We start from the raw sequence: 13,165 nt of genomic DNA, 5'->3' as shown, positions 1-13,165 counted from the left end.
ATAAGACATAATTTCAGTTGTTTCACACTTTTTTGTTAAGTATATAATTCCACAGGTGTTAATTCATAGTTTTGATGCCTTCAGTGTGAATGTACAATTTTCATAGTCATGAAAATACAGAAAAATCTTTGTGGTGTGTCCAAACTTTTGGTCTGTACTGTATACTGTGCAAACGTCATAAAATATACCGTAATAAGATGACATATATGGCAGTAGCGGACAGCCTCTTTAACCCCTTAATGACCGCCAATACGTCTTTTAACTGACCTGAGACATAAGAGACTAGCCTCCCCATACAGGTGACAATCCGGCAGCTGTCGGCTGTACACTATAGCTGACATCTTGCTGCATCAGTCACTATCAGTGTTTGCACTGTCCAAATCTGTTTAACCCCTTAGATGCTGCTGTCAATAGTGACTACATCATATAAATGGTTAACAGTGTGTGGGGGCTTCTCCCTCTTTATCCCCATCGGTGCCTTCAGATCATAATTATGTGGCCCTGATGTTTGCAATGGCAATTCATGACCAAATAGCGGCCATAGAGTCTGACGGCTGTTGTAACCTGTTCAGAAGTTAGCGGTGTTTAGGTGGTAAAAATACACATTTTCATTTGTCATACCACTTTGCATTCCTGTAAAGCACCTGAAGGGTTAATAGACTACCTGACAGCAGTTTTCAATATGTCAGGAGGTGCTGTTTTTAAAATGGTATCACTTCTGGGGGTTTTCCCATATCTAGGACCTCTAAAGTCTCTTCAAACATGGATAGGTCCCTAAAAAAAAAAAAAAAAAAAAAAAAAAAAATTGTAAATTTCCGTGGAAAAATAATTACTGCTACGTTTTTAAACCTCTTAAAATGCTAACAAAATAAAATAACATTTTACAAATGGTGCTGATGTAAAGCCGACATGTGGGAAATATTCATTCTACAGAAAAACATTAATAAATACTAACTGGATTAAAGGGATAATCATTCATAGTTTGAAAATTGGTATTTTATTTATTTATTTTTTTAAATTTTTCGTTTCTGATTTTTTTTTTTTCAAATAAACACAAAATATATTGACCTAAATTTACCATTATAAAGTACAATGCGCCACGTAAAAAAACAATCTCAAAATCACAGGAATTTGTTGACGAATTTCAGAGTTATTACCACATAAATGGGACACTGGTCAGATTTTAAAAATTTGTCTCCGTCACTAAGGGGTTAGAGGGTTAATTCCGGTAGTTGCTCTTACGGTAAATGAAGACTAAGATTGGCGACTCTGACGTTTCTGTATTCTGTTCAGCTGTCCAGGGCTACCGGCTCATTTATGGCGGATATGATTACCTGGCACTAAAGACCCTCTCATCACGAGACGTCCTCTCTTCAGTCGGCAACCAGATGGGTGTGGGCAAAGAGTCAGGTAAGAAAGGTCCTTTATTAACTCTTTCACGATGGGGCCCATTTCTGTTTTTTTCCCCCTCTTCACAGAACCATGGCTTCTTATTTTTTCTGTCCACATAGCCGTATGAGGGCTTGTTTTTTTGCTGGACAATTGGCACCTTTGAACGACACTATTCATTTGTCCACGTGGTGTACTGGAAAATAGGAAAAAATTCCAAGTGCATTGAAATTGTGGGAAAAAAATGTAATTCTGACTGTTTTTGGGGGGAATTGTTTTTATAGTGTACATTTTTTATAGTGTACATTATGTGGTAAAATGACCTTGCAGTGTGATTTTCCTCATCAATACGATTACGGTTATACCAAATATGTCCAGTTTTTTTTTGTTTTTTTTTTAGTGGTGAAAAAAAAAAATCTGAAGTTTGCACACAAAAAAAATGTTGGTGTTGTCGCCATCTTCCAAGAACTGTAACGTTTTCATATTTCAGTTGCTGGAGCTTGGCGAAGGCTTACTTTTTTGGTGGAGCGAGACGCCGTTTTTCTTGATACAATTTTGTGACGTTTTGATCGCTTGTTAGAGTATTTCTGTGGAATTGCCGCAACCATAAAAATGTAAATTTGGTGTTTTTGAAGGTTTCACTTTTACGGTGTTTACCAATCAGGTTAATTATTTTTACATTTTGACAGATCAAGGAATACCACATGTGTTTTTTAATCTTTATTTTCTATTTGGGAAAAGGGGGTGATTTCAGCTTTTTTTTTTTTTTTTCTTATTTTTGGGAGAAATTTTTTTTTTAAACTTTTCACTGTTCAATACTGCAGTATTTCTGTAGATATCAGAAAGTAGGGTCTCTTTTGATACCTGGCCACAGAGGTCTTCATGAGACGCCCTGCTGTCATAGCATCAGTGACCCGTGATCCTGTCAGGGGTGCCCCAATGGGCCCACACCGGCACATGTGAAATGTCGCTGTCAGAGATATGTCTAACCACAAAATGAAAAAACTTGATGGGCATTGCTATAATTCAGAGGGGGCCGTTGTCGCCCATTGTGGTCTCCGTTATACATGGAACCAATGTGACCAGGGCCTGTTATTCTACCTCACCGCCACAGTGGCATTCTCCTTTTTCCTCCATTCAGATATCTATATTGTTGCAAATGAAGACGACAAGCAGCTCGCATTAAAACTCCACCGACTCGGAAGAACGTCTTTTCGTAACCTTAAAAACAAGCGTGATTATCACAAGCACAGAAACAAGATGTCCTGGCTCTACCTGTCCCGTCTGGCTGCGATGAAGGAGTTTGCATACATGAAGGTAACATATTGCTGGGTGTGAGGATCACAGAGGCTTTAAGCTTCTCTTATGATGCTGATCAGAGTATAGGACGGTATAAAGGATTTCTGTCATCTGTGTATATATGGTACTATATGTTATTTTTGACTTTTAATTCATTTATTTTTTTCTTTGCTTCATACATTTCATTATGCATATTAAAAAAAAAAAATAACTAAGATAACTCTCCATGTCCTTATGCAATATTAGAGCTCCTGTGGGTTATAATTCATGGGTCCCCCTCTTACCTAGTCCCGAGAGATACTACCAAGCTCAGTGCCCTCTCTGGAGTACCCTGCGTGGCCACATGTGATGCCCATAGTCACCATGCCCCAATGCCATACAGCTCCTTTATATGGCAGTAAAATGATCACTCGGTGTTCTCTGCTCTGGGCTCCTAACTATTCCTTATTCTTCAGTTCGTAGGATCTGTTCTTGTCTTTGCTATATTCTCAACACCTAAAGGGATTAAAGGGAACCTGTCACCCCGTTTTTTCAGATTGAGCTATAAATACTGTTAAATAGGGCCTGCGCTGTGCGTTACTATAGTGTATGTAGTGTACCCCGATTCCGCACCTGTGCTGAGAAATACATTACCAAAGTCGCCGTTTTCGCCTGTCAATCAGGCTGGTCTGGTCAGGTGGGCGTGGTGACATCGCTCTTTTCTTCCCCAGCTTTCCGTTGGTGGCGTAGTGGTGTGCGCATGTCGCAGTGACGAATCCACTGCGCGCACGTGAAGAAGCAGCGCGCGATCTGTGCTATTACCCCCTGTCATCGGTGGGGGCGGCCATCTTCCTGGGGCCGCACGTGCGCAGATGGAGTGCTCTGCTGCACGGGGCTTCAGGAAAATGGCCGCGGGATGCCGCGCGTGCGCAGAAGAGATCGCGGCGGCCATTTTCCCAAAGCCGAGATGCAAGGTACTGCATAACTATAAAGTGCTTTCAGGACATCACTAACAACGCACTGGGGACAGTATAGATGCTTGAAATGAAATGACGGGCTCCCTTTAAAGTTTCTCTCTTTTTTTTTTTTTTTTTTATTTATTTCTTTTATAAAAAATGGTGAGTCATGATTTCCTGTAATACAACCCAACATAAGAGCAGAGAGTCAGTAGTGCAGCATCTATGGGGATCAGATTGTGTTAGGGGGAATCTGTCAGCATGTTTGATGCCTCGTCTGAGAGCAGTGTACTGTAGAAACAGACTCTGATTACAGCGATGTGTCACTTACTGAGCTGCTTGCTGTAGTTTTGACATTGTTTCCTCTACTGTAGATCTTGCTAATCCGCTCAATGATGAGCTCTGTAACACCCCGCCCACACCACTGATTGGCAGCTTACTGCATAGGCAGAAAGCTGCCAATCGGTGACGGGGGTTATACAAAGCTCATTAATGTGAAGGACTACATTGCTGGTGGTTTGTCAATGACAAAACTAAATATCTCCTGCCAAAAGTGTTTTATCTAAACAAGCAGTTCAGGAAGTGACACATCTCTGGAATCAGTGTCTCTGCCCCTACGTCATATTGCTCTAAGACAAGGTGTCAAAAATGTGGAGAATGTATCTCAGCAGGAGGGGAGGGCGTCAAAACATGAGATAAACTTGTATAATCCCTATTACAACTAACTGTAAACCGCATACGGCGCCCGTTGTTCTCCGGATCAGAGAAGCGGTAGCTGAGCATGCCCGTGCACCCTGCTCTACTGTGCGGGAGGAAACACAAATTCTACTCCAGCCGCCAATCCTCTGTCTTCCATAGAATGTAATGCTTCCCATGCATCCCTATTTGGGATTTGTCACTGAGTTTGAGATCTATCTGTCTGTCCTGTCCGTACAGGGGTGGAAGGCCATTTTAAAGAAATGGATGTATTGAATATAGTGTACTGGAGGGGCACACTGGTTGCTGGTAGACTATTGATTATGTAGTTCATTTCCCTATCCCCCCTATAAGAATATTTTGATAGTAGTCAAATGTAAGTGTCCTCCTCAGGTAAATAACAGCAGTGTGAGCCTTCCTCATAGGAGCCATAATGCAGATGATGGCGGTGTTGTGTAACCGATCACGTTGGCTCCTCATTCACGTTGTTCTTATTCCCCAGTCACCCCAATATTCTAATCTCCGTTACATTAGTCCCCATCCGGAACAGAATAATACATTTCAGTGCGTGCACTGATTCATTGTAGGACACAGTTGGCCCCTAATGGATCCTATTGACTTGATGTGCAGTCAGATTTCCATTCTTGTGTCTGTGTAATATACAGTGATAGATCCTCCAACGCGGTGTGCACCTAGCCTGAGCGCGGAGGTTCATGCTCGAGAAACGTCATCTAGTGCTCTTTCTTTTGGTGAAGCTGTTTTACAGCATGGCAGTGTCCGGAAAGGACTGCGACATCCCAGGACCTTAGATGTTGCCTGCAGCCATACTTGCTGTCGGTTGCTCCCAGTGCAAACATCAGGGGTGACATTATATAATCTATCCCCATCTGCATATATATAGAGAACTGCTCTCCTGTCGGAGACGTCCTGTGGCACGAGGCATGGTGGCGCTTATCCGGTGAAGCTGCCATCTCTCGTCCGCCCTTTGTGGAGAGATGTAACATCCCTGTACGTGTAGTTGCTCTAGATGTGGCACTGCGATCAATCATACCTACCCTTATTAAAATGGTGCGTGAGGGCATCCTCCCGGAAATCCGTCCTCCCGGCAGAGTGCGTGCAGTCACGCAACTCCATCATATCATGCGCAGTTTTTCTTCATCTGCCGTTTTGTCTGGTGTAATTTGACTAACACTAGGTTTTTGCTCGTTAAGTCTCATTTCCCTCCTAAATGCTTATTCCTTTGGAGAGCTGAAGGGCTCCCAGCTATGGGACTGCAGTTTCTGTATAGATCTGTGTATACATGTAGTCACTTCTGTAATGCAATGTTATATTCTATTATACCAAGTGAGAAGATATTCCTGATGATTCTTATATCATCTTCTGGTTTTCCATGCTCGGAGCCTGGGATTATGCAGTCATGAATGTCTTACATTGTTACAGGGATTACTGGGTCGACCGATGTATACAGGACCCCTAAGTAATAAAGTCACGAGTGGGACATTACCCCAGGACCTTAACAAATCCTTCTCCATTATTCAGCAGATTGGATATCTGGGTTTCTCTGTGGAGAACAGGCGACTTGTTGCTTCCTCTGTATCTCTGATTCCCTTCTGGGGGCCGCAGACACATGGAAGCCCGGGCTCTGCAAGAAGTGAACTAAACTGCTTCTGCTGTTCCCAAGGAAGAAAGTCATCCTTAAGCTGGAGATTCCACAGTCTAATTGGTTTTCTGTATATCCATTAACCAAATGCCTGCAGATAACGCCTGCCTGACCCCGGGCACAGCCATCTCTCCTGTGTCTTGGTAATCGCTAATATTCTGCACATTGGCACATCGGCTGGGGGTCTCACTGTGTATGCTGGCTCCGTACAGCATCAATCCAGGGTTGACACTTTCAGCTGGCTGGTACGGGACCATTGTCTGTTTTGCAATTTTGTATTATTATTTTAACATTTTTTGTTGGTCATGTGCTGATTAAAAACTGTATGTGTTATGCTTTTGTGTTCCACTTCTAGCAGAACTTCTTCACTTCTCAGCTCTTCATTTTATTTTTGTATTTATTTATTTTTTATAGGAAGCTCTGTCATAAAAACAGAGTAATTGTATAGACGACCCTTCCCTAATGTAGTATGTTCTAATATAACCATATAAATTCTCCCTTTATCCCCCGCACACTCCGGCTAAGTTCCTACAGTGCAGAAAGATGGATTTTTCCTTTGCTTGCAGACAATCTGTTTTACAGTGCCAGCTTAGTGCGAGCGCTATTAACCCCTTCACCCCCGGAGCTTTTTCCGCTTTTTCATTTTCGTTTTTTTGCTCCCCTCCTTCCCAGAGCCATAACTTTTTTTTATTTTTCCGTCAATATGGCCATGTGAGGGCTTATTTTTTGCGGGACGAGATGTACTTTTGAACGATCCCATTGGTTTTACCATGCCATGTAAAAGAAAATGGGGAAAAAAATTCCAAGTGTGATGAAATTGCAAAAAAAGTGCAATCTCACACTTGTTTTTTGTTTGGCTTTTTTGCTAGGATCACCAAATGCTAAAACTAACCTGCCGTTATGATTCTCCAGGTCATTACGAGTTCATAGACACCAAACATGACTAGGTTATTTTTTTATCTAAGTGTGAAAAAAAATTCCAAAGTTTGCTTAAATTAAAAAAAAAAAATTGCGCGATTTTCCGATACCCGTAGCGTCTCCAGTTTTCGTGATCTGGGGTCAGGTGAGGGCTTATTTTTTTGCGTGCCGAGCTGGCGTTTTTAATGATACTGTTTTGGTGTAGATACGTTCTTTTGATCGCCCGTTATTGCATTTTAATGCAATGTCGCAGCGACCAAAAAAAACGTAATTTTGGCGTTTTGATTTTTTTCTCGCTACGCCATTGAGCGGTCAGGTTAATCCTTTGCTTTTATTGATAGATCAGGCGATTCTGAACGCGGCGATACCAAATATGTGTACGGTTGATTTTTATTTTCTTTTGTTTTGTTTTATTTTGATTGGGGCGAAAGGGGGGTGATTTGAACTTTTATATATTTTTTTATTTTTATATTTTTAATCACTTTTTTTTTTTTTTTTTTTTTTTGCATGCTTCAATAGCCTCCATAGGAAGCTAGAACCATTCACTAAACGATCGCATCTGCTACATAGAAGTGAAGCACAGATCACCTCTATGTAGCAGAAATGCAGGGTTGCTTTGAACGCCGACCACAGGGTGGCGCTCAAAGCAATCGGCCATCAACAACCATAAAGGTCTCAAGGAGACCTCTGGTTGTTATGGAAATGCACTGCTGACCCCCGATCATGTGACGGGGTCAGCAGTGCGAGCACTTCCAGCCGCACGGCCAGGAGCGCTAGTTAAATGCCGCTGTCAGCGCTTGACGGCGGCATTTAACTAGTTAATGGGCGCTGGCGGATCTAGATTCCGCTCGCGCTCATTGCGCGCACATGTCAGCTGTACAAAACAGCTGACATGTCGCGGCTTTGAGGTGGGCTCACCGCCGGAGCCCACCTCCAAGCAGGGGATCTGCCAGCTGACGTACTATTCCGTCAGCTGGCAGAAAGGAGTTAAGAAATCTATACACGGGCTGCAAAAAATATCCACAGTGTAACTTGATAAGTGCCAAGTGTGTAATATCTGTAACATGTGAATGTTTTCCTCCTCCTTCATGATGAGATCGTCGGCAGCTCCAGTGTGGGAGCTCCGCAGCAGAGAAGGAACAGCCATACAATAGCTTAATACAAGGGTCTTGTGCCCTTACATATTGTTGGCACATATCAAGAATATCCCATAAGTAGGTGATTGGGGCTATGGTGTTTAGTAATGCACTTTTAGTAGAAAGAATCGGCGGTGGTCCGAAATGTATAACCCCCACCAGCACATTCAGGCTGTATCCTAGCGGTGCATTTAAAAAATACAAAACCCGTTAAAATATAAATATATATTTCTCTATCGCCTTTCATTGGGGGACACAGGAACCATGGGTGTATGCTGCTGCCACTAGGAGGCTGACACTATGCAAATAAAAAAGTTAGCTCCTCCTCTGCAGTGTACACCCTACCGACAGGAAGTAGGATATTCAGTTTAGCTTAGTGTCAGTAGGAGGTGGACACGGGTCTTTCATTAGACCCTTATCTACCTCAATGTGCGTCGTTTCTTTTCAGGTTTCCGGAGGGATACAGGGTGAACAGTCACACCTGGACTCCCACAATACGGACTATGAGTACGGCGTGTACTGCCACCCCGTATCCTCATAGATCCCTCTCCAGGACCAAGATCCTAGCACACAAGCGTGCTCAGAAGTCCGGTCCTGGCTCCGTCCCCCACCCACTCGCCCACCAGAGCCTGTCGGTTGGAGGAGACGAGGTCGTCCACCAGCTCCCTGGACGTCTGATATCTTCCCCGGATTGAGGTTAGTCAGAACGGCGTGGGATATTTTAGGTGAGTATTCCACATACCCCCCCATGCTGTTCCGCCTGAGAGCCTCCACTAATCCGGGGTGGTCACTGGAGCAGTCCTAGTTCAGTGCTGCGCAGTTTTTCCCCAGGCTGCCTTGGCCTGGTTGGCGCCTTATTGGCCCCACGCGTGGCAGCCGCGCTACTTTGGTGGCCGCATCTCTGAGCCTGGCTTATAGGTAACCACGCTGCCTTTTTCCTGCCGCACTGTGTTCTGACGCTGCGCCGCGGCCGTGCAGCCAGCCGCGCCATTTCCTCCCCCGGCGCTGCCCCCTTTCTGGCAGCCGCATCGGCTTCCTCCTGCAGCCGCACTTCTTTTCTATCACAGCGTGGCTGCCTTGCAGGCAGCCGCGCCGCTTTCTTGTGGCCGCACTTTCTCTCCCGCAGCGGCGGCCTTGCAGGCAACAGCGCCGCCTTCTCCTGCGGCCGCGCTGCGCCTCTATTTGCAAGGTCACCGCACCGTTTTTTCCCGACGACCGCGTCCCTCCCCGGCGGCCGCCGGCCCCAAATTTAGGCCCCGGCTTCTTCTGGGGCCTACTTCCGGCGCCGCGTCTCCTCACTTCCTTTCCCTCAGGCGGGCTTTTCTCCCGCCCGGCTTTCATCGGCGAGCTCCGCCCCCGGCGCCATCTTGGTGCACCTGGCCTGGCGGTTAGCCCCGCCCACTTTTTCCTGCGCCCCTGAAAGGGTTTTTTCGGCATCAGGACCACCTGGCGCTGGCTCCTCAAAGCGCATAGCCTGGCGTCCTCATCCCTTGCGGTTCAGCATTGCAGCCGATCACGGACAGAAGAGTGTCCCAGAAGTCTGCTCTGTCTGCCTGCACCCCTGCGTTAAGGACCATCGACATCATGGAGTGCAGCTTTCCATCCATCACCTGTTGTGAGTAGCTCTGATGCAGACTGACTCTCTCCTCTGCTTTCCTGTCCCCTAACCTTCTGGCTTCTTCAGGGGTTCCTTCGCCATGTCTAATCTTAAGGGAAGTCGCTTTTGTCCTCCCTCTTCTGGCTTAGTCTAACACTTTGCGTGTTCACCTTAGGCCCACCGCAGCGTCTGCCGTGAGTACCTCTGCACCGCAGACTGATACTCTCCCCTTCTGATTTTTTTCCTCGGACCCGTTCGGTCTAATTTTAAGGGAGGTCGCTTCCGACCTCCTACCTTTTCTCAGGCAGGCCTGCAGCAACCCACATTATGCTCACCGCCCAGGACCCCCCCCTGCTGCTCCGCCTCAGAGCAAAGTCCCCATCCTCTCTGTCTCTATCAGTAGCGGATCTCACACGGGTGTCCCAGATCCTTGTGTCCGTGCCTGATCGGTTGCCCCTGCAGACTTCCGTAGTAGCCAGCGGGTCGCAAGAAGCTCCGTCCAAGTCTTCTAATACAGGCCGCGAAAGATCCAGACAGGAACGCCGGTCTGAGTTCTCTTCTTGGTCCATTTCGCCCCACGGTCCTTCTCTGTGGTCGACTTCCCCCTGGTCTTTCCCCCCGGAGTCAGGCGAGGCTTTCTCTGATGCGCCTTCAGAGGATAATTTGGGTCCGGATTCGAACCAAATCGCTAACATGAGGGATATGGTTCAAAGCCTCATTGGAGCGACCAATCAGACCTGTGGCATCAAAGATTCCTCTACGAAACCCGCAGATCAGGCGGTTTCGTTTAGACGGTCTAAACTACCTCCCAAGGTATTTGCTCCTCATCCTGAATTCGAGGAGCGTCTGGCCAGAGAAAGAGCGAATTCGACCAGACGTTCTCAAGGAGACAAGCGTCTTGGAGTCTCATGTCTCTTTCCTCCGGATCTCATTGCCAACCAGAATGAGAGGCGTTAGAGAACGACCTCTCCCCCTGTGGATCCGTCGGCTGCTAGACTTGCCACCAACACAGTCCTTACGCTGTCCGGTGGGGCGGCTCTGAAAGATTCCATCGATATGATCATGGAATCCTTCGTGAAGTCGGCTTTCGAAACTGCCGCATCATCCCAATGCCCGGCTTTGGCTTCCACTTGGGTTTCGAAGTCTATATCCGAGGGGCTAAACAACTCCATTGGGGCATTCAAGCTGGAGCTCCATCAGGCCGGCTGGCGGAACTTGCCACCCAGATTACTCACGCCGGGGAATAATTTGGTCCCTGGACGTCGCGTCTTCTGCCGCATAGGCGCCCAGTAATGTTGTTGCCAGCCGTCGCACCGTTTTGGCTCAAGAGTCATCAAAGAAGTCCCTTACGAGCCTGCCTTTTAAAGGTTCACGTCCTTTCAGTTCCAAGCTGGACCAAATTATTAAGGACGCCACTGGCGGCACCAGTCCCCTTCTCCAGACCTCGCCTACTTCCCCTTAGGCGGCTACTTCGGTCTTTTCGACCTTTTTCGTAAGTTTTGCGGCATCAGATCCTTCTTCGCATCAGCAGAGGCCACAGGCACGTTAAGAGAAGAAGGTATTCTTCGACTCACTCTTTCCTGGTGTGCCCGCTACTCCTAAGGTGGATTCTCCAGGTCCTGGACTGGAAGTTCCACCTAGGCATGACCCACGACTAGACCCCAGCCCGTTTCTCAGGCTGGGCAACCGTCTTCTGTTCCTCAGGGACGTCTGGGTCTCCTCAGTAGAGGATGCATGGGCCAGGGCACTTGTATCCTCTAGATACAAAATCTTAATTTCACGGTCCTGGGATCGTTGTCTTCGAATCCCAACCTCCAAGAGACCCCGCTCTGGTCCCGGGTTTCTTTAGAGCCATTGTTTCCCTCCTTAAATCCGGGGTAATCGTTCCCGTCCCAGAACAGGAACGGTTCAACAGTTCACAGGCTTCTCTTCGAATCTTTTTGTACTGACAGAGGACGACAAGGTTCGTCCTAGTCCGGATCTCAATTTGCTGAACAGGAAGTTTCGTCAGAGACACTTCAGGATGATATTACCTCGTTCAGTAATCGCTTCCATGGAGGCTCAGGAATTTCGGCTTCAGGCTCCCGAAAGTCTATCCACCTTTCCCGACATTCTAGCCGTTGCAGGTGGCTCGTCAATAGGAAGAAGTTCCGTCTTGTTAAGCGCCTCGTATCTCCGGGCATGTTCTTCGACACTTGTCGGACCAGAGTCTTCCTTCCCGAAGACAGGATATCCCTCCTTTGTCAGGAAGTTCGCTTGCTCCTGGGTTTTCGGCTCCCCTCCTTTCCGATGGGCCTTAAAGGCCCTAAGGAGGTTAGTTGCAACATCGGAAGCAATTTTACCTTCGCCGTTTCATTCAAGACTTCTTCAGCAGGCTATTCTATCACAGGGGACATGTCTGTCTTCTCCCTGCATCGTCCGATCCGGTTTTTCTGGGTCAAACGGTTCCTCGACTGGTGGCCGAGGTCACTTCTCTTATGCCAGAGTGGATCCTTCACAGCATATCCTTCCTTCCAGTTCCCTGGCAGGTGGTGACGACGGACGCCGGCCCGCTCGGCGGAAGCGGGTGGCTTTGCCTCCTGTTCTTTCAGGGTTGTTGGTCGGCGCAGGAGTCCTCTTTGCCGATCAATGTCCTCGAGTTCAGGATCATCTTTCTGTCTTTCCTTCACTGGGTAAGGATTCTCAGCAGCCTGCCAATTCGAATCCAGACAATGACACACCAGTGGCATGTCTACCACCAGGGGTGGACTTGGCGTTCTCTGGCCTCGGCCGAGATTCCAGGATCCTCCTTTGGACAGAGGCAACGGTCCTGGTGAGCTCTGCAGTGCATGTCCCCGGCGTGGACATTTAGGCCGCGAGGGCCTCGCGGCAGGGGAATGGCCCTTCAGGAGGTTTCCTATCGGATTGCTCTTCCATGGGGGACTCCAGTGGTGGACCTCATGGCGTCCTGATTGAACAGGAAGGCCCCTCGGGTCCCACGCCTTCCCTTGCTTTCCAAGCTGTCGAAAAAAGATCAAGGCTGGATGGGTGCCGGTCATTCTGATCGTCCCAGATTGGCCCAGGAGATCTTGATTTGCAGACATCGTCAATCTTCTCGCGGACACCCCGGGTGCCTTCCCAACGGACCCAATCTACTGTCTCAGGGTCCATTCTGCCACCCGAATTATCGGTCGCTCAGTTTAACGGTGTGGCTGTGGACTCCACAGTTCTAAGAGCGTCCGGTCTTTCGGCCCAGATGGGTCACTCTATAATCCAGGCTGGGAAGCCTTCGTCTTCTTCCAGGATCTACTATCGTACCTGGAAGGCTTACTTTCGTTGATGCGGGTCCAACCGCTTTTCACCTATGTCCTTTTTCCCTGCCTTCCATTTGGTTTTCCTTCAGGCAGGACTGGATTCGGGCTTCGCTCTCAGTTCCCTAAAGGGCCAGGTTCCTGCGCTCTTCTTCCCTTTTAAGAAGACGTTATCTTCTCAGCCACAGGTTGACCTTACTTCAAGTAGTAGCCCACGCGGTCCCTCCGTACAGGGCCTCTGTGGA

The 13,165-nt window shown here is 47.3% G+C and overlaps 1 protein-coding gene across 1 annotated transcript in view; it reads left to right on the top strand.

The window, feature by feature from the left end:
* RIOK2 (RIO kinase 2) overlaps nucleotides 1-13,165 on the top strand; it is a 51,173-nt gene that overhangs the window by 5,976 nt on the left and 32,032 nt on the right. Inside the window, exons 3-4 of the mRNA XM_069752136.1 lie at nucleotides 1,294-1,410; nucleotides 2,531-2,706. Of these exons, the coding sequence (XP_069608237.1) occupies nucleotides 1,294-1,410; nucleotides 2,531-2,706 (293 nt within the window). The remainder of the gene's footprint in view (nucleotides 1-1,293; nucleotides 1,411-2,530; nucleotides 2,707-13,165) is intronic.

The sequence above is a fragment of the Ranitomeya imitator genome, chromosome 1 (genome assembly GCF_032444005.1).
Source record: "Ranitomeya imitator isolate aRanImi1 chromosome 1, aRanImi1.pri, whole genome shotgun sequence".
Classification (NCBI taxonomy): domain Eukaryota; kingdom Metazoa; phylum Chordata; class Amphibia; order Anura; family Dendrobatidae; genus Ranitomeya; species Ranitomeya imitator.
This window is presented reverse-complemented; position numbering and strand designations above follow the sequence as displayed.